The 22662-nt window shown below is 34.1% G+C and overlaps 2 protein-coding genes across 2 annotated transcripts in view; both read right to left on the minus strand.

Moving 5' to 3' along the window:
- The window catches only part of LOC149785920 (E3 ubiquitin-protein ligase rnf213-alpha-like), a 427433-nt gene that overhangs the window by 363498 nt on the left and 41273 nt on the right, over positions 1-22662 (minus strand). The window contains exons 11-12 of the mRNA XM_089978087.1: positions 21665-21721; positions 19718-19819 (exon numbers count right to left, since the gene is read on the minus strand). Of these exons, the coding sequence (XP_089834213.1) occupies positions 19718-19819; positions 21665-21721 (159 nt within the window). The remainder of the gene's footprint in view (positions 1-19717; positions 19820-21664; positions 21722-22662) is intronic.
- Positions 61-16778, minus strand: LOC149785921 (uncharacterized). Its single transcript, XM_089976155.1, has 5 exons — positions 16602-16778; positions 12834-13128; positions 7275-7379; positions 3497-3604; positions 61-316 (listed from the first exon to the last, which is right to left on the minus strand). Exons 2-5 carry the CDS (start codon positions 13071-13073, stop codon positions 119-121), a joined length of 651 nt encoding a protein of 216 aa, XP_089832281.1. The 5' UTR covers positions 13074-13128; positions 16602-16778; the 3' UTR covers positions 61-118.

Below are 22662 nucleotides of genomic sequence, written 5' to 3' on the forward strand. Positions count from 1 at the left end.
TCATCTGACAATGGTTCTGTTGTTGGTTATGAACTGAAATTTACTATTAAGTTGCTACAATCATTTAGCTGTTTACTTTCTAACATTAAGAATTTAAGTCACAGTATTTAGACTAATACTAACTGGTCAGTGCCAAAAAGTGGGAAAATGGTGGCCAGGTCAGCAAGAATTCAAGCATCTTTTGGTCTTCATGGACATGCCCTGCCACATTCTTTTTCCAGTAGCCTTCAAACAGACGTGACAGGAGGTCTCCGAAACGATTCCTCTGCTTCCTATCAAAGTCTTTGTAAGTGACCTTGTAACCACTATCAATTGCCTGAAGAAAAGAAAACATGAGACTTAACTAGATGTGCATCCATAAAACCTCAGTCAAAAAAGTCAAAGTTCATAAAGTCATAAAATCTGCCAATTATGGGAAAAATCATTTAAACAGCACACAAACATTTTCAGGTCAGCTACATAAATATTCATAACAAATAACAGTGTGACAAATCAAATAATCAAAGACTAATCAGAGAAGTCCAGGGACCAATCATTAAATTTGAATTATAATTATAATTTTCAATCATAGAACAAAATGAAATCATTACAATGGCATGAAGAAATAAAATTATGTCATCTACAGTACAGCTCACATGATTATTTTTTAAACTACTTGCTTCATGATGGGAGACTCAACCCCCTCCACTTTCAATCCCCAATGGAGTTATTGATATATCTATAAATCATCAACATGCCTCAGAAGGATAGCTTGAAGATGCTGGTCAACATTACTGATTGACATTTGAACAGCAAATGAATGAAGACCACCCATGGAAAGACTGAGACATCAAGAGTGATTAACAATCAGATATCATTTCAAGAATCATTGATCTTTATTTCAATCATGTATTTGGACATTAAAAATAATACTAAAGTCTTGCATATTCAGTATCTTTAGAAAAGGTTGATCTGATTTGTTGCAATAAGTTTATGCTTTATTTAAAACAATCTGATTAAACTCATGCAACAATTTAAAGGCAGTCCCACCTTGTTGAGCTTATCCAGAACATTTGAACATTTTAGAGTAATCATTTATGGGCAATTAAAAAACAAACAAAAATGAATTTACACTGAAAGGTGAACAATGTGCTTAGTTCTTAAGCTCTAATAGCCTGGTCACAAGGCTGAATATCACAAGGTCACAAGGTAACAAGGCTTAATAGCCTGGTCACAAGGCTGAATATCACAAGGTCACAAGGTAACAAGGCTTAATAGCCTGGTCACAAGGCTGAATATCACAAGGTCACAAGGTAACAAGGCTTAATAGCCTGGTCACAAGGCTGAATATCACAAGGTCACAAGGTAACAAGGCTTAATAGCCTGGTCACAAGGCTGAATATCACAAGGTCACAAGGTAACAAGGCTTAATAGCCTGGTCACAAGGCTGAATATCACAAGGTCACAAGGTAACAAGGCCTAATAGCCTGGTCACAAGGCTGAATATCACAAGGTAACAAGGCCTAATAGCCTGGTCATAAGGCTGAATATCACAAGGTCACAAGGCTTAATAGCCTGGTCACAAGGCTGAATATCACAAGGTAACAAGGCCTAATAGCCTGGTCACAAGGCTGAATATATCTGTATACAACTATGAAATAGTTCAATTCTGACTGCATGTGTACTGTAAGGAATTGTGAAGAATCTATTATTTCTTATCCAACTTTCTATGACCATGACCTCTGACCTTGGACCCCCAAATCTCAAAACATTTCTTTTATTATCACAAGTCTAAGTCATCCAGTAACTTTTTTTTTATCTGAGTGAGGATCATTATCTTGAGTCAAGGACATTGTATTTTGTTATAGCTAGACTAAGTGACGATGGTTATATGTTTTATTGTGATTTTGGTGAGGGACTTTCTAAGATCCTTCAACAACAATGTACTTTTGACCCTCATCAGGGGTCTCTTTTTACATCTTAGTTTAAAATATAAATCTCGTTTATTTGAAAATTAGTCATTTGCACTTTAAGATCTTAGCAGAATCAGTTGTATTATTGTTGTTTCCAGAAATTCATTTGAGCTGAAATCTATTTCTACAAATTATTTAATTCAAGTCATTCTCCTCTGGAAATACAAAATGCTCTGCAAAAGTAACATTCTTGGAAATAGAGATTTCTAGTCAAATTTCAACTAAGGATTTAATTCTTGGATTGTATTATTGTGATCCAACAAAATACTGTTGGCACATCAGCATTATATGGGCACCAGAGGCACACCACAACCTTCAGCATTAGATTTAATTTGTATTTTAACTAAAGTTTATTCAGAACTTTAGTTATTAGGACTTGCATCTGTAATTCTAGGATTATTTGGGATTTAATGTGCAATACTGTAAGTTCCCTTTTTTTTTTAATTTTCACTTTGTATTCTAGGGAAATAAATTATTCATTGATTGTACTAAATGTGTTGGCTTTGCTTCTTTCTGTTATATATTTAAGACCATAGAGTTGTCACAGTTCAAAAGGATAAATTCATAATGAGCAGATGAAAAGGTTACAGAACTGATGATGATAATTCAAGCAAGCTGAAAAAGAACACAAGATACATATGCATTCAACTATTCTGCAGAATTCTACAAATCACCTATTTTGCAAAGACATATTCCAAATATCTACCAAAAGTTGATGGTTTTTAAAAGTAGATAACTGGGGCCTTCTTTGCCTGTGATGCACAGTACTTTCCAAAATGATCACCCATCAAGTTTCAAGAGAGAACACATGATTTTCATAGAAACTAAGTGATGTGATGTATGTTGTGATTTGGATTTTTAAAGTAGCTTTAACAATTTTTCAGTCATATCGCTACGATGTCTGCAATGTGGCAGTTTACAGTGATGTCTAGCACTGGGGCATCATGCCGCAGACATGTAGCATGATGTCCCACCCAGTCACATTATCCTGACACCGGGCCGACCAGTCCTAACACTAACCTCTTAATGCTGAGTGCCAAGCGAGGCAGCTGCTAGTACCAAGTACTAAGTACTAAGTGAAATGTAAAACCTAACCTAATCAATGATGAACCAAAAGCAGGTCTTGAGATAAGGAATACATTGCACAATGTATAAAGCATTCAAGTATCATGACAGTGTATACAACATTGTCAGAGAAAATTAGCTATGTGCACAAATTAAACTGATGCATGTGCCAACAATTTCCACACAATTAGAAAAGCACTATATGTACCTATAATTTACCTATGCTTCACATCATGACAATAATATACTAAATAATCAGAAATAGTTATGCTGGATTTAATTTTGTTGTTTTAATACATAATGATTTTAATCACAAAAATAGAGTCCTCCGCAATTACTAGTTTCTTTTATCCCCACAAAATCATCCATTTGCTCCAAAAAGCTAAACTATTATTGAAATAAATAGATGATTTTACAGTATCCCAAAAAACAGATCAACCTTAAAAAAACAAGCTGATTATAGACCAGCATATACCTACCACGAAGGCCAGGTCACTTAAACATGTCTGCAATGTCTGGTTCAAGACATCAACCTCTGTGCAATAAAACTCTACAAGACTGACAGTGTAAGAAGGAGACGAACGAATCTGAAAAATACATTTAAAAATGTGCTTAAAGTTTATTTTCCTTATTATTTAAAGACCAGCTCAACAAGGAAACTTTCTTGAAGAGATTTTAAACATTTAATTATTTTAACAATAAATCCTTATAGATGGCTATGAGGGCCTCAAGGTAGATTCGTTCTTCAGCTATTTGTATTACCATCTTTACATAAAGTCATTATTATTATTATTATTACTGCTGCAAAATCTAAAATGAGTCAATGAAAGATACCCCCTATGATGCAACTGTAAGACAAATAAGCAACAGGAGCCTTAACTCCAATACATTTTGGTGGAAAAAATTAATCCTGATCCAGGTCTTTTTCATTTAAATCCAGTAATTCTTTCAAAATTTATTGAGAGAAAACAAAAATCTGATGCAAATGAAGGGGAAAGGTTATGAAACTGGGCCATAAACAAGTTAAATTTTGATGAAAAAATGGTCAAAATTAATCTTAACCTTAGTTTCCTTGATGTTGAGCCACATACCAAATTTGGTTTGAATCCACAGTCTTTCAAATGTTCCTGGACAGAGAAAGAAATTAAAATGCTATTGATAGATAAGGCCCTAATTCAAACAGGGGCCACTGAAGAGTGGTGAAAATCAACCTTACTCTTAGTCTTTATTTTAAAATTTAAGTCTCACAGCCAATTAAGTTCCAATCCATGAAGTCCTTCTAAAGTTATACTGTGCAGAAACCAAATTCACAACTGATGGGATATAGTTGATGGGACAGGGTAGACAGACATACGGCATGGCATAAAAATCTAATTTGGCCCCTCTCAAGACCCAGTGAGTCAAGAAGTTTCCCTACAGAGCTTCATAAACACATTTCATTGTATATCCAACATAGACAGAATGAATTTTGGCAAACATTTTGTAATTTCAATTTGTTAAAAAAAAAATTCTTTCACATTCGATAAAAATCTAAGTATCATCATAGTACTTTTATCCACTAGGTAAAAAAAGAAACGTGACAGGCCCTGTGGCCCTGAGATAGCTTACTTGGATAATGTCTGCTGAATAACCAAATGCAAGAGCAGCTGACCATGAAATCTTAATCAGCAGGATGGTATTTCTTGTTACCAATCAATTTCTATACAGAATTTTATGTTGCAACAAATAAACAAAAAGCTTTTTATTCTTCTTACTGTTTTTTTAGAAAAACATAATTTCTCACATTTCTCAGTTTTTTTAATTCAAAGTCATTGACAACTACTAAATATTCAATTAGTAATTTGAGGACACTTACTGTTAGGGTAAAGTATTTTGTTTAAAAAAAGCAAAAGACAATGCTAGTATACATGTACTTGAAATGAAGGTAAGGCAATTTTAATGTAGTCACCCATATCTGAAATTTAGAATATTTTGCAGTATTCTCAAATGAACTCTTCTGAGTAATCCAACCACCCTGGCATATAGTATTAAAAATCTGCCTTCCCTGGGTTCCATGTATGTTTAAATGGAACGGCCATTAACACTTTTATAAAAAACTGTTCTAAAGTATTTAAATGAGATGGTCCATTAAAGAGAATCAATCAATACACAAAAACAGATGACATTATATTATATAACGCTTTATCAACATACATACACCAGAACAGAACAGAAAGTGTTATCCCATGAGTCTACAGGTATATATATATATATATATATACATATATAATTGAAGAGGGGCTCAAGGAAGATTTGTCATTTGACCAAATCAGTTTGTTCTTTAAATTTAAATAATGTTATTATTATTATTATTATTATTATTATTATATCCACAGGCTCCACATGCTAAAAAATACAATTACAGTTCTTTGTGATTTCATGATTACAAGCCATTACAGCAAAAAAAACTTGAGTCTAGACATTTGACCTGAAAATCAATGTCAGAGTGCTGACAATCAAATTATTCCATGGAATGCAACTAAATACAAAGTCCAAGTCAAAATTCATTAGTATCTGTACAATTCACCATTTTCATACTAGATCAATAAAGTATCAAAATGTGAGCAACATCCTTTGATTTGACTCCAAGGTCAATTAGCCTGGTTTTCAAATCTCCTTCACAAATGTACGGACAATTTGGTGCTCAACTCTGCACCATTTTTTAAGCCAGAACCGTACTGCAAGAAGCATTTTTCATGAAAACCAATGTAAATGCAATCATTCAGGCTATAAGAGTACAAATATGCAAGATTTTCAAGATGGTCACCATAGTGTTACGTTAGAAGTCACAAGAACACCATTTTCATTTAGAATCAACTTCGCAAACTGCTATAATAGTGTTTTATTGGAAACCTGATATCAATAAAATAAGTTCAGAAGAAGTTGCATATAAAATTTTTAGAATAACCAGCTGCAGACAGAAATCTTGGAGGCTAGATCAGCATTGTATAACTACATGCTGTATTTTTTCTTTCTTTTAAAGGTACGTATTGTCTGTTGCACAGTAAAACATGTTTAAAATTTTGACAAGTCACATTGACCTTGGCATGATTTTTATATATCACCCATGAGATAGAGTGAAAAGTGTTTTCACTGAGAACTCTTTGTTGACAGAGTGAGACAGAGTGAGAAGTATTGAGAACTCTTTGTTGACAGAGTGAGACAGAGTGAGAAGTACTGAGAACTCTTTGTTGACAGAGTGAGACAGAGTGAGAAGTATTGAGAACTCTTTGTTGACAGAGTGAGACAGAGTGAGAAGTACTGAGAACTCTTTGTTGACAGAGTGAGACAGAGTGAGAAGTATTGAGAACTCTTTGTTGACACAAACATCTCTGCAAGAGAAGTGGTGATAAGATTTTCAGGATGACCGCTAATGAGTAGCACCATTTTTAGTTAGGACTAAGATGCCTTCTCATTTAGAACTAGCTAGACATCACAAGAAGTCTTCAAGTGAAAATCCCATGTTGATATATGATAATCCATTTAAGAGTATAGATAACAAGATTTTCAAGCTGTTAGATACCATCCTGGCACCATTTATTTAGGCCCAACTAAAAATATAAGAAGGTTTTAAGTGAAAATCCTATGTCAAAATATCATCATCTATTCACGATTGCTACTATTGGATGCCCAAGTGGTACCATTATTGTTTAGATCAACTTATAAAGACCTTGGGATGAATCTATGTGTAATGTTTTGTGGCAATCCTCCAAGTACTAGCAAGAGTCACAATAGAAATCTTGTACTAACAGAAGGATGACAAACAGCTGACAATAAACTGGCTGTCCCAAAAATGTCTGGTCTATGACCAGTAGAGCTATAATAAAAGGGGAGGAATTTTCTAAAATAGGGGGACTTTAACCAACAAATAAAGGTGCACCTAGCTCAGCTGATGTGTTAGCATAATGATAAATTACACTGAATCCTGCAATTGTACATTCTAGCATTGTATTGAAATATAAATAATTAAAACTCTAACACTGAGGGTAATCTCGTGTGTGAATGGATAAATGAACACATTCACACACACAAACAAAGGCACCAAAATGATCACTACATGTTGCCAACATGGTCGCAGTGCTCAATAATACTGATTCATAACCTTGACAAAGAAGAAAATATTGCTATGTCTAGCACTTTTCAATGAAAGAAGGAAATGAAACAAAAAATACAATCATATCTTCATAATAATGCTGACAATATGATAATTAAACCCACCTTTTGTTCCATAACAAGCTTGAAATCCTGTACTATTCCATCATTCCACATATGGGCTACTTTGGGTGATCTCTGGCTATATGGGAATAACATGCTGTTCCAAGGCTGTAAGATGAAAATACAGACTAAGAAACAAGTCATTTCAATTTTTCAAATATTTATCGTTCCAGTGAATGTTGCCCCCTGGATATTCCTAGTGGTTATCATCGGTTTTGCCACTTTTCAAGTTTGGCTCCAAGAGGTTTATGCCCTAATTGGTTTGAGCTCTTTAAAAGTCATCCTTGGAAATGAAAGGTGTGCCATTCCAATGTGAAAATATTTCTGGCAAAACATTTTTGTTACTTAATGAGACAGATTTATTCTAAATATGCTATTTATTGGCAATCAATGTGGAATGTTTTCTACCATAACAAGATTAGGTTATATTGTGTCTGAAAGACTGAACTAGTTACAATCTTAAAAAAGAAGTTAAATTGTTTATTTATTTATTTATAATCAATTAATTAAAACAATACCAATGTTCTGGTGTGATTAGACACAGTGTTCATGTTCAAGTATATTTTTCCATATTATCATCTCCAACCCTCATATGATATCATAATATTTTACATTATAGCAACATGTTTGTTTATGCATTTGTTTATGTATTTGTTTCTCTCAGGATTCAAGCTTTCTTATTTAAATTTATTGACAGTGATCAGATATATCATAAATGATCTTTTTATATTATGCCATGTATGTCCTCATATTTGTCATGCTATATCAACAGTAAGTGAATGAATATTTTTGAGAAAGGCTAGGCTTATGCACAAAGTTTAAAACAATATGGCCCTATTATATTTCAGTGAACTGTTTCATGCTAGAAAACAAGGCAACACTCCCAATTTAAGATCAATTTCAGCTAATCACATTTCCATCCCAAAACCAAATAAAAATCTCTAAGAGAAAGTTTCAATATTCAGGATCACTAATATGGAACAGAATCCCAAAGTAAATTAGAGAAAATAAAAAAATAACTGCATTTAATTATAATCTAATTCAATGGATGAAAAGTGGAACCTGTTTAATATTTGACAAATAAATTTCAACTTAAAGTATAAATTCACTAACCTTGTCTCGCTACTTTTGTACTGTATATTATACACAATGTACATGCACTTAGTTGGAGAAGGTGATTTAAATTTTCTGTTTGTTATGTCTATATATAAATATAGTTTATTATCAATGCTATGTGTGTGTGTGTGTGTGTGTGTGTGAGCATGTGTGTGTGAGTGAGCATGTGTGTGTGTGTGTGTGTGTGTGTGTGTGTGTGTGTGTGTGTGTGTGTGTGTGAGCATGTGTGTGTGTGTGTGTGTGTGTGTGTGTGCTTTGAATGTAAATATGCATATAATGGATGGCCACATGGAGGATTAGTTCCATGCAACTACATTGTGACCCAGCTTTAACTTGATGGCTGGGGTCCTTTGATCCTGGCCATGTTATAGACCAAACCATAGCGTAATTAACCAAGTCAGTCAGGTGAAGAAATTGATGCATTTACCTAAAATATGGCTGTGGTGGGTGGGTGGAAAGGTGGTACTCTACTGTTTCATATTTTGCATAGGGTTAGAATTTTAAATAAAAAGAATTTCCCAGGATTTCCTCACTGGTTATACTGGCAATTTAAAAAGGACCTTGTATATCTTAGGTATAATTCAAAGAACCTTTAATTTCCCTTATTTTGATGTATGATTAATGGGTGTAATATGGGTTATAGAGTATACAGCTTAGCCTTACTCCAGATGTACACCTTTCAAAAAGTGCTAGCTCCACTTAGTCATTTTCAGTTTCTGAACTCCTGAGGCAAATTGTCAAAAAAAGAGCCAATAACATTTTTAACATTTTATGTATTTGGTAATTCATTCATTGCACTTTCAAAAGCTGGTATTGTCTAGTCTGAAAAAATTCATTTTCCCTATTTTGATAGCTGCAAATGATAGTGTACTTTAGACAAATTCAGGCTGATTTTTTGAGCACAAGAAAGCAGTCATTTTAGTTAGCATTGTGCTTAGACCATGTACAATTTCTAAAAGTCTAATATCCAAACAAATGTCAGCCACATTACATCAAAGCAGCATAGAGGTATGCCGACATTCTCTTCAAAGTGCATGTTTTAAGTGCAAACAATTTCATCTTACATACCTCACTCTCTGAAAAGTACATAACCACTGGTGAGTGCTCCCAAAAGTGACAGCATAAATACATGCTTTTGGTTAAATGAAGACAAACCAGTCTGAAAAACACTTGTATACTGACAACCTACATTTGTGTCACACAATCCATAATCTTTTAAGTACTGTACATGCATATAATAAATCCAAGAATTCGACTATAGATTTCATGTAATAAACTTCATGTATTACTGTACTCACATCCATTAGAAAACACAAAGAACACATAAACAAAATTGATAGTCCTAGTTTGATCTATATCCAATTATCACTAAACAATTCACTACAATTGTCACCAGTAGCACGTGGTTATAACTGTTTACATGCTACATGTACATGTACTTAAACTAGCTTAGATTTTGGTCAGCTGGAGACAGCTATCATATTGCCAAGGCTACCCAAGGGATAAGGCTTTATTTAGAGAATTGAAAAGAGTGAACAAAGTAAAAAGTTTAATTAATATTATACATGTAATTCATATATGATCTCTTCCCAACATTGGTAATAAACTTTTTACATGTTACTTTTCATACGTTTAAGAAAGAAAAAGATTTAGTGTATGAGAGCCATGCCACAATTGTGTTATATCTGAAAGGGTGTTATAACAGTGTGCTGTAGTGGGATCACACTGTAATTGTGTCACCCTCTGTAAATTAAGTCATTATTGTTATTGTTATGTTCTCATTATCTTATTTGATTCTTTTCACAATTATTATTCCTTATGATTTACTGACACAAAATAAGGACAAAAACGTATTAATCAATACCAATTCCTAAAAAAAAAATTTGTTTTGAAAATGATAATAGAGTTTACTTTATAAAACAGTTTATAAAGTCAGGTTTTACATATTTTAATATTAAAATTCATTTTCAAAGTCTTTAATTATCACTTTTACATAGACATAACTTGAGGCTATTGTGCAAATAATGTGGCATGTAGAAGAGTTGATATCAGTGTTACACTTTGTCATAAAACGTTAGGTATAAAAGTTGAGCAATGTTCATACACTGAGTTATATATTTTATGCATACTTTTTACAATATGCTAATATAAAGATAAAAAAAGCAACTGATAAATCTAATGAGTAATCCCAGTACTCAATCTTGAAATTATATTTTTCTTGATGTATTTTGTCATATACAAGTTTGAAATATTGCATGCACATTTTTTTAAAGGATTTAACTAAATCAGCAGATCTAATGTGAGATGGAAGTGAGTTCCATATTTTAACCTCTGAATACCTGAATACTGTGACTTCTGAATTCTTCAATGCGAGATTTTTGTAATTCTAAATTGTTGTTTGAATTCATCTTATTATATAGAGATGATCTTGTGAAGAATGATTAAGTCAAATGTTTCCTTTGATACACTTAATAAACCAGAACTGCTTTCAGAAAATCTATTCTCTCATCAATTCTTATGTATTTTAATTCTGTGAACAAGACTGATGATGATGCATCAGTGGGGACATCAAGAATCAACTGAGCTTCTCATTTTTGAAGCTTGTGAATAAAGTCTAGCTGGGAACTACCTGGATAGTACAATTTCCCCATATTGTGGAGGCATTCAAAAGAGCTAACCCACCCAAGAACAGTTGCTTTCCCCTTTGACTTAAGCAAAATGATGATATAACAATATCTGTTCAAGACATTACAGAAATGTTCAATAATTTCTTCACAAACATCTTTAATAACTGTATTCAGAACCAGACTAACATCATAAATTGTGCCTGATTCTCTTCTATCATTTATAAATTCCTGATTATAAATATTAGTCACCTTGACATTTGACCTTTTGATCCCAAAATCAATAGGCTCTTCCTTACCTGAAATGTGAGTCAACTATTTTCTTCTTAGAGCTATAGTGATCACGACCATTGACCTTTTGACTCCCAAATCCATGACCTTTCCTTTGCTTTCCTTCTTTAGTACATGCAAGTGCAACCTACTCTCAAAGTTTGGTAACTGAAGATGGTGGACAACGTGTTATTGTGTGGAAAAACAAAATTATTACAAATGGACAGAATTCATAATACACTCTTTCTGATGGTGAATGTATAAAACTTAATATCCCTGCAGGTCCCAATTGTAGGTTAAGTTTTGGTTCAGAGTTTTTTCAAGGCTTGAGAGATGAGAATACTTTACAATGAGACTGAGAGACTCATTCAAGTAAGTGATGTTCAGATGTTAATATGAATTCATCTATTATTGCAGGCATACATTCTCATGGTTTTGTGCAAAAATAAAATTTTCATTTGTATTTAAATTTTATGGATTGAGAAAGGGTTCCTATTGTTCACTGAGTTCCTTGGGTTTTCAAATTTGTGGTTCATAGAATTCACATGTCATGAATACTGATACCACATGAAAATTGGCAAATTCAAAGTATCTAGTAAGTTTACTTATGTTGTATAGTCTGCCCCAAGATACATACTGATACCACATGAAAATTGGCAAATTCAAATTATCTAGTAAGTTTACTGTATGTTGTATAGTCTGCCTCAAGATGAATACTGATACCACATGAAAATTGGCAAATTCAAAGTATCTAGTAAGTTTACTGTATGTTGTATAGTCTGCCTCAAGTTCAATATGAACCAAACCCATACTCCTGCCTTTGAATGTATTTACCAGACACAGTTACAAGTGAGATGAGAATTATTTAATCCCTTTTTACCTCACAATCATGCACTTTATGATGTATATTAGGCTGATTCATCTATTTAGAAAAAGCATTTTTTTAACACTGCACTTGTCGCTGATAACTTTATTTTTCCAAATTAACAAAAGTCTGCACTTATGGAAAAAGGTCTGGTTTGAAATTTGGATTAAATAATCCTATACTAGACTGTAACTGTGTCAGGTAAATAATTCAAAGACAAGATGTGCGGTATGATTCATAATAGACTGGAGACACTAAAGTTGCTTCTTTTGTCTTTATGCATCAATCAAAAACAGCAGGTGTGGTATGATTTTTAATGGACTGGAAACTTATTAAAGTTGCTTCTTTTGTTTTTATGCATCAATCAAAAACAGCAGGTGTGGTATGATTTTTAACAGACTGGAAACTTATTATATTTGCTTCTTTTGTCTTTATGCATCAATCAAAAACAGCAGGTGTGGTATGATTTTTAACAGACTGGAAACTTATTATAGTTGCTTCTTTTGTCTTCATACATCAGTTGAAGACAGGAGGTATGGCATGATTCACAATAGACTGAAGACAGACTATAGATGGTTATTATATTTACTTGCATCATTTAGATGACCAACTTTTCAAAAACAAATCAAAGTATTGCAATGAATCTTACAAAAGATAATACCAACACCAACACAAAGTAGTACTTACAAAAATGGTTCTTTTAAGGTTAATGGAAACAGAAGGGCTGAACTTTTGATTAAGCCATTCACTTCTCACTCTCTTGTTCATCTGCATAAGCACATCAAGGTGAGCTGATGACTTTGAGGTTCCCCGATTTTCTTGGATGCTGTCATAAAGTGATAAGGCATGGAAGAACACCTGAACCACTGCTTCTACAATGCCACGTAGTTCAACCATCAGCAGATCTCTGAGTGTCACACTCATCATGTGAGCAGCAATCTTGTAAGTCAACTGAGCATGTTGACAAAAACATTCATCTGACCTATAATTCACAAGAATTATAATTATTTGGAAAATATTTTGATTTAATGGATTTTCAGGGGTTTTTCTTCCTTCAAATATTGAATGAAATTCTTGTTAGTACTTATATTTAGTACTTATATTTGTGGACATGCATATGATGAGAAGGTGGAAGCGGGTGGGCTCAGTCCTCTTCATAGACTTTAGCTGAATCACTGTTCATCTGGGCTTAAAATCTGCCGTTTAAAGTAACCAGAAAATCAACTGAAGTTATTACCCTATCCAATAAGGGCTGTTCCATTTAAACACACATGGTACCCAGGGAAGGCAGTTTTTAAAAAAATATATGCCAGGGTACTTTGATTTCAGAGAGTTTATATTAAAATGATAATAAAAGTCTAAATTGCATCTATGGGTGTGTACTCCACTTTAAAAGTGCCTTCCCTGGGTCCCATGTATGTTCTAATGGAACAGCACTAAAGTTAATCTACACTCAATATGCTTAGAAATATGCAACCATGACCAAGAGTGACAGATGCATTCTAACATAACAATGAATTCTGAAACATTCAACTGGCAGAACCTGTATATTTTGTATGATTATAACACCATCCAAGTCATTACCTTCCATTACTTCCTTTACTTTTGTATTTTTAATTTTCAATTTCTGCTTAGTTAATACATTAATGATATGCAAATTCTTTCTTCTCCAATCCAGTGAAACATTTACACCTGCATACTGCAGTGCTCAATAGAGAAATGTGGAGCTCAGTGGCTCCAAACAGGTCTAAAAGTGGTGTCATTTAGAAACAAAAGCTGGGGTCATAAATATCCTTACATGTTTCAATGGCTCCTAACAGGTCTAAAAATGGTGTCATTTAGAAACAAAAGCTGTTGTCATAAATATCCTTACATATTTCAATGGCTCCTAACAGGTCTAAAAATGGTGTCATTTAGAAACAAAAGCTGTTGTCATAAATATCCTTACATGTTTCAATGGCTCCTAACAGGTCTAAAAGTGGTGTCATTTAGAAACAAAAGCTGGGGTCATAAATATCCTTACATATTTCAATGGCTCCTAACAGGTCTAAAAATGGTGTCATTTAGAAACAAAAGCTGGGGTCATAAATATCCTTACATGTTTCAATGGCTCCAAACAGGTCTAAAAATGGTGTCATTTAGAAACAAAAGCTGTTGTCATAAATATCCTTACATGTTTCAATGGTTCCTAACAGGTCTAAAAGTGGTGTCATTTAGAAACAAAAGCTGGGGTCATAAATATCCTTACATATTTCAATGGCTCCTAACAGGTCTAAAAATGGTGTCATTTAGAAACAAAAGCTGGGGTCATAAATATCCTTACATGTTTCAATGGCTCCTAACAGGCCTAAAGGTGGTGTCATTTAGAAACAAAAGCTGGGGTCATTAATATCCTTACATGTTTCCTGCTTATTTAGGAAATTCATAGAATATCACCATCACATGAACTGTCATGCATTTATTTATTTCTGCAACAAAACATCACATCACTTTTCAAGCATTATATACTTTGAATAAGATGTAAACAAACAGTCAGAAGATAACACTGTTTTCAAAAAAAAATTCCACTGTTCAGGCTTTTTTTAGTGGACATGGAAATTGTAGTAAGCTATGCATTGTCTTAATCATCAACAACTGATGCAATTTATATCATACTGGGAAAGTGAATATTTTTGAAACAATAAATTGTGTTGTGATGTGATTTGGATTTTTAACGTCGCTTTAACAATTTTTCAGTCATATCGCTACAATGTCTGCAATGTGGCAGTTTATAGTGATGTCTAACACTGGGGCATCATGCCGTAGACATGTAGCATGATGTCCCACCCAGTCACATTATCCTGACACCGGGCCGACCAGTCCTAACACTAACCTCTTAATGCTGAGCGCCAAGCGAGGCAACTGTTAGTACCGTTTTTGTAAGTCTTTGGTATGACTCGGCCGGGGATCGAACCCACGACCTCCCGCATCCAAGGCGAATGCTCTAACCACTAGGCACTGGAGCGGTCAAAAACAATAAATTCAAGACCCATTAGTGCCTATAATCAGTATCAGCCTCCCCTCTTACAAATCTTCCAGACTTGGATTTGAATTCCCCATGTTTAGGTAACCTACCCGCTCTAGAATTTATTCTGGACATTTGAGTCAATATATTGTAATTACTTTATGCTAAAATGGAAATAAATGCAGCAATGATTTGCTCAAGATTTCATCTTGTCTTCTCTTTCTTTTTCATCAATCATCCACCACATGTTGTAGACTGGTGCCCAAGCTAATCAAGACCAATAAAACATTTCTGACAGAAGCTTGGAATGAGCATACTCTATTCAATGAGCATGGAAATTACCAGCTTCACTAGCCAAGGTTCCGATGTGATAACCCTATCTACACCTTGGCATATCGAGCAGAAATTTATGCGCTTTGGGTCTGTAAATTTCACTGGATGCAGCAGCAAGCTATAAACATCCAATCAAAATTAAGTTGTTCAAATTTGAACATGTTCCTACATGATCAAGACAAGAGGATCACACAAGCTGAAAGGACTGATAAATAAGCAATGTTCCAGTGCAGGAACATGTTTGTGCAAATACCTTTCACTCAATACACTAATGTCTACTCTCTGGTACATAGTCATTCTTTTGATGCTAAACTTACAAAGTTTCCTTTATAGGTCATTGCCCACACCATTTTTGGCCAATGTACAATGCACAAATCTATTGGTTAGTTGGCAAATTTACATACTAAGGGAGGCAACCATTTAAATCCAATAGCTATCACTAGGACAAAGTACCAATATATCTGTTCAACCCACCAAGGTGTAGATAGGTATATCATATCAGAACCTTGACTAGCAAAGATGGGAATGTATTCAACTTAGTTACTTTAAAATCTCCTGTAATAATCTTCTATCTTGATTTTCTGGGGTCTTTTTATGTACCCTTTGGGTGCCACACAGGAGACTTCCATGTTCCACAGATGAAAAAAAAGGTCAATCGCAGCCTAAAATGAACCCTGGTACTGAATAGCCTATCAAAATCATGCTTACATGATGGAATTTGTCTAACTGCTGCAATATTATTGTCTGCTTTTAAGGCAGAATATAATTTGATTAGCCAAAAGGCAGTTCAAATTTTTTACTTGACAAACAAAAACTTATTTTTGTTCCTCAGGTCAGACAATCCTATACACCTGGAGTTCCTGCATATGAGGTAATGTCTATATTCTTTGTATTTGTTACTGTAAGGCAATTTTACACGCACATTCAGCTGCAAGCATGGAGACCTGTAAGGTCATATTAAATTTTCTAATGTTCATCATATAAAACGCAAACACAGCCACTAATTTTAAAGGGGAAATTAATAATGCATATGTTCTGGTAATATTCAACTCAACAAGAATTTCTGTCAAACAAGTAAAATTTATGCTGATGTCTAATTACTACTAATAAAAACTTACCATCTTTCTGGCTTTTTAAAATTTTCCAGATATTTTCGTAATTCCACAAGGCATCTTATTAACTGCTATGAAATAAAAGAAATACATGACCAATGGGTAAATGTGTGAGCAACTGCTATGAAATAAAATAAATACCTGACTAATGGGTAAATGTGTGAGTAATTGCTATAAAATAAAAGAAATACCTGACTAATGGGTAAATGTGTAAGTAATTGCTATGAAATAAAAGAAATACATGACTAATTGGTAAATGTGTGAGTAATTGCTATGAAATGAAAGAAACACATGACTAATGGGTAAATGTGTGAGTAATTGCTATGAAATAAAAGAAATACATGACTAATTGGTAAATGTGTGAGTAATTGCTATGAAATGAAAGAAACACATGACTAATTGGTAAATGTGTACCATCAAGCTGTATCTTATCTATAATTTGTCCAAAAAACTTTAATTCCAAATTATTCAATATACAATACAATCAAATGTCATTAAAATGTTATTTTATAGTATGGAATAACCAATAATAAATGTTCCTGAATAACATTTTAGAAGTTTCATACTATATCCAACAAGACATCAGTAAAAACAGCTACAATATTACTGATGACTGTAAAACAGTCATCAAATCAATAATGTGACAACTGTTTGACAGCCAATTCATCAAAATGACATTCACATACAAATTATATCAACTGAATATTGGAGGTTATTTTAATCTGTTTCAAAAACACTGATCTTTTCACATTCCTTTTCAAATATATTACCAAAATCACGCATTCAAATGTGACATAATATATCAAGTCAAATTAATAATATTTACTTACTTTATGATTTTATGTACATGCCACAATAACCTAAGTATTATCAACCCTTATATCCAGAAGTTCTTGTCAAGAATACAAATGTTATTTCACTTTTCAAAATAAATTTTTTGAATATATGGTTTCAGGCAAGTTATTATTTTATAAGCCACAGAACCACCCTACATATGATGGTATGCTAAATACCATTTTTTAATGAATGAAGGCTGCTAACTGACTGAAAATAATTATTGGAAAATGTTTAAATAATTATTCAGAAGATATGGGTAAAGAGTACACATTTGTAGGCTTAAACTGAAAACATTTTTATTTTACCACTGTCACTGCACTGGTACTACTAGGTATAATGGGCACTTATATAGGAATATTTTATCAAAAACAAGCTATACAGCATATCATTTTCATCACTTTAAAAGTTTCTTTTTGCATACATCATTCACAGGCTGCAAGAGTGGTTTGCCAGTATAACTACAAAAGCATAGTAACACAGACAAACATTACCATTACAGTCTATGCAAATTTACCAGATGCATTCTGTGCACATTTTTGTTCATTGATGACTGTATAGGTTATGAAAATGGGTTTTTCAAGTTACCTCTATTTTTTTGTATCTTTGTCCATGATAGTCTTATTATAAGACCAATACTGAAAGGCCTTTATACCTGGCAATTTTTTGTCAAGGATGGTCAAATTCTGTTACTGGATATTTTAAAGATAAAGTTGTTTCAATATTTTTCTACTTCTATTAATGGTGACCATATTGGCCATAGTAGATCTGCATCATTGGCATTAATCTGAAAGGCCTCCAAGCAAGGACACTTTCTGCCAATTTTGGTCAAATTCTGTTAACAGGTTTTGTCTATTTTTAGTAACAGGAGCCATATTTGATGACAGAATTCCATCATTTGAAGGAACTTGAAAGCCCTTTATGCCTGGAAGCTTTCTGCGATATTTGATCAAACTCAGTTTTATTAGTTTAAAGAATATGTACCTAAAGGATTTTTTATTTTCAGCTATTTGGACCATATCTGATCATGAATTGGCACCATTTGTACAATTTTGAAAGTCATTCAAGTTAGTATGTTGTTCCATATATTTTTCAAATTCTAAACAGTGGTATTTGAAGAAACATCATCTAAAAGTTTTAAATATCTGATGTCAAATTTATATTATTATTTTTGGTAGCACTCCATTTCTGGTGGTAGATTGGCATCATTTACACAAAACTGAAAGACTTCTTTTAAGTTTAAATGCTTTCTGCAAAATTTGGTTATATTCTGGAGAGTGGTTTGTAAGAAATTATTGAAAGATTTTTCTATTTAAAGTAACAGAAGCCATTTTGATGGCAGATTATCATAAATTGTAAAAATCTGAAAACCTTCTTTGTGTGGATGCTTTCTGTCAAATTTGGTCTTATTCAGGAGAGAGTCTAATAAGGTTTTTCTGTTTTAGTAATGGTGACCATATTTTTTGATGGATCAGTATCATGTGTAAGAAAATGACAGCCCTTTATGCCAGAATGCTCTCTGCCAAGACTGTTGAAACTGATCTAGTAGGTTTTTTCTTTTAGAAGCTGAAATAGCATATGTTGATTGATGCATGACACATGATGGATGCTGATGCATGACACATGATGGATGCTGATTCATGACACATGATGGATGCAGGGACATACCATAGCCTCACACGTTCTTTTTCCCGTCTGAGGTAAAAATGAATCCATTATAAGACGAGTCTGCTTTATAAATAAATGAGTCTACATGTTCATGTTGATTGTTCCTGTTTAAACTTATTTTAATAGATAATTTAAAAGTACAATTCTGTGCTATTTAAAAAAAATGCTTAGAAATGGAATACCTCAATTTGAGTTATACAATCAAAAGACTCAAATTTACACAATTAAGAGAACCTTTCTTTCCTTTTTTAAATAAAAAAGTGCATGTAATCAAGTTATGTCTATGATTATTAATTTTTGAAAAATTAAAATCTTACTGTTACTGTCAAAATAAAGGTCTTATTAAATCTCATTCACATATAGTTGCTTACTCAATTGCTCAAAAAATATATTATAAGAATCTTAAGAAATAATTTAAATGTAACAAATTTATGAAAATATAGTTTAAATGTAACAAGTTCATAAAAAAATTCATGCTACTGTTAATTTAAAGACCAAAACATGGAATTCAATAAAATGATATACAAATATTTCTTATCATTGACAGTAGTATGAAATTGTGGTTCTGCATGAGCACTCCCTACATTCCCACGCTACTACATTCTGCCTCACCTGTTTACCTCAACCAGCTTACCAACTGGCTTGCCCATCCTGCATGCTGTCATCCTGACTTGCTCTTGAGCTGGTTTGCTGGACCAACCAAAACCCCATCCCCCAAGATGCTGGATCAAACAGTATGGAAAAATATCCCATTTAAATAAATGTGTGTAATTTGCTATGTTACAAGTGTGCTTGGCTTAAACAAGGCACCAAAAAGCTATGCAGGAAAAACTGCATGGATGAGTATTGTAAGTCACATGCAGCACAGTTTAGATGTACAGTCATCCATCACTGTAAGTACAATACCAGTTTAGATGTACAGTCATCCATCACTGTAAGTACAATACCAGAATACCAGAACATGGTCCAGTTGCAGGATGTCTGTTAGCTGTGGTGTTAACCAAATGGCATAAGAAGTGAAATGAACACATGGCAAGGAGAAATCTTAATGCAGTTATTTGTGAACTACAAGCAAACCAAAACTCTATTAGAAAGAGGGATAACCCAGTGTAGGTATGCTTATTGCAACATGCTTGCTATCACATGCTTCAGTGAGTTGCTGAAAGCAAAAAACTCTGAGTGAATACAGCAAATAGTGTCCAGCAGCAACCAGTTCCAACCCCAATACCAGTTCCAGTTCCTCCAGTACCAACTTTGCAGAATGCATGGTAGGACGATGTCATGCCCAATGAATACTTTGATATGCATCTTACAAAGGTTCAGCCAGCAGCAAAGGAATAATGGGAAAAGAAAAGTGCAGCCAAGTTTCAAAGAATATAGCTAGCCTTTTTAAAGCTAGAAAGACCAACTCAGTGGCAAGACAGAACTAAAAGACTCATGCCACTATGCCAAAAAGGAAGCCAAAAGCTAATGCTTCTGTATTTCTTGATGCTATCATACATAGGATACAAATGCTGTATTAATTAAACACCTACACACTATGGATTAATGTTGGGTATCATGCACATTTTTGTATCACAGTACTTTTTAACATACAGTTATATGTACCACAGTATACAACAATCATATTAGGTACCAAAATTTTCATTTTCTGATTTATAGCCCTGGGGATTTTTTCTTCAAATTTCCAACTCTCATATAGCTAGAAAAATCTTGCTCTGATTTACATTAAAATATCACCATATTATATCCATTAATTTTGTGTCCAAAGAATTAACTATGTTGAGAGAAAATAAATTAAACCTCTGCTGAAAAGAAAATTGTGGCAGCTACCTGGTATGCATTAGCAATTCAGTTAGCAAGATATAAAAGACCTCTAGCTGTACATCAATACCTGAGTCCAAAAACCTTTGCAGAGTGACATTGGCAGCTTTAAGCTGATTGACCCAATTGCAGTCATAACAAAATAATGGCAGGAGGCACACACATGAGTTACATTGTAAAAGCTGACACAGAGCATCAGAGCAGCTTCATCACAGCAACTATCCACTGACTCTCAATGATGAGCTCTGTGACTATCTGTTTTAATGAGCGAATTGTGGGGGCACATTCACTAAGAACATGAAGCTAGCCCAAAGCCTACCAAAAGAGCACTACGTGGTCCAGTACCAAAACCTCCAGTTCTACATTAGACAAAGACTGCACTGAAATTCACTGTATGATGAAGTTCAATCAAAGCACGTTGTTGGCACCATACATTGTGTGAAGTTAGAGTTCTGAAAAGCTTCTTCAATCTAATGAAAAACTCTGTCTTCATGAAGACCATGAAAAATCTAAGCAGATTCACGTGATCTTGAGCACCCTGAAGGCAAGAAGAACAAGCTGTGGCACCTGACTTCTGATCCCATGTTCCAGCTGCCAAAGATCTTTTGTGGTCAGCCTGATGCACAAATATCCCATCAAAATCGGACAGGCAGTCCTCTACTTTAGCAAGCACTTCTATTTGTTACAATCAGGTTGATGCTCACTGAGGTGACAAGGCCCACCTTTTATACAAGGGCACTTACAGTCTGCTGCTTAGCATCAAGACAGTTTATGTCTGTCAAGACATGGCTGAAGATGCTCTACAATAAGAGCAACTACCATAAACAGCATCCACTCTACTGCTCTTGCACAGAAAACCAAATGGTCATTGGCAAGTTGAAATAAATAAGATAAACCTCTGTCCACCATAAGGTGGATTCCTCCAGACAGTATCACAACACAGGCATATGGCCATTAGTGCACAAAATAAAGCAGCATGCCTGGGCAGAGAAGTACCTCAATCAGCTCAAGATCCGATAAAGATGCCATTAGCTGGCACAGTCTGTAGTTTCTTACCAAAAAAACCTCTATTGTGGAGAACTGATATAGATTGCAAGCCTAGGATGTCAAACCTACTGGCCAGAGTGAGCACTTTCAGTGACCATGCAGGATCAGTGGTGTGGCTCTGCTTGATTTCCAGCCTTCCTAGTGCAGTTAAATACCACACAAATATATCTTATTGCTCTACCAAACCAACCAATCATATCACAGATGCTGCAGCCATCAGCTGTGCATTGGTTGCTGACAATGATGATGTAGCATAAATGGTATCAATAGCCCTCTTTCCTGTGAGTCGTGTTACCTCACCATTTATAGCTACCACCACATCAGCAGTCACCAAACCTACTCAGCGATATGCATGCTTGTAGTCTTGCTCTGGGAAAACATCATCTCCTGGGCATAGAGGAGTAAATAAAAACTCTTGTCAAGAGGATAGATGAATTGCTCCATGATACCCAGCCTCACCCCATCATGACACTTTTCAGTGACTAAACACTATTTTAAGTAAATGTATAACTCACATGTCATCTCTCTCATTCTGTACATCTGCATATCTTCAGTAAAAGATCTGAAAGGTTTCATTCCATAAATTCCAAGCCTCAACACACAATTAAATCAGCCAACATCAGCATTAGCAAAGGCACAATGGTGTCAAAGCAATAGCATCTGGCACATTTTTGCATAAACACATTTTATTGCT

The sequence above is a fragment of the Sinohyriopsis cumingii genome, chromosome 12 (assembly GCF_028554795.1).
Source record: "Sinohyriopsis cumingii isolate HCF-2022 chromosome 12, ASM2855479v2, whole genome shotgun sequence".
In the NCBI taxonomy this organism is placed as follows: domain Eukaryota; kingdom Metazoa; phylum Mollusca; class Bivalvia; order Unionida; family Unionidae; genus Sinohyriopsis; species Sinohyriopsis cumingii.

Excerpts from the sequence above, each read along its gene's own strand:
- LOC149785921 (XM_089976155.1), bottom strand. The coding sequence starts at position 13,073 with ATGATGAGTGTGACACTCAGAGATCTGCTGATGGTTGAACTACGTGGC. Across the intron at positions 7,380-12,833 it reads ACCTTAAAAGAACCATTTTT|CCTTGGAACAGCATGTTATT; the intron begins GTAAGTACTACT and ends TTCATCTTACAG. Across the intron at positions 317-3,496 it reads TAAGTGACCTGGCCTTCGTG|GCAATTGATAGTGGTTACAA; the intron begins GTAGGTATATGC and ends TCTTTTCTTCAG.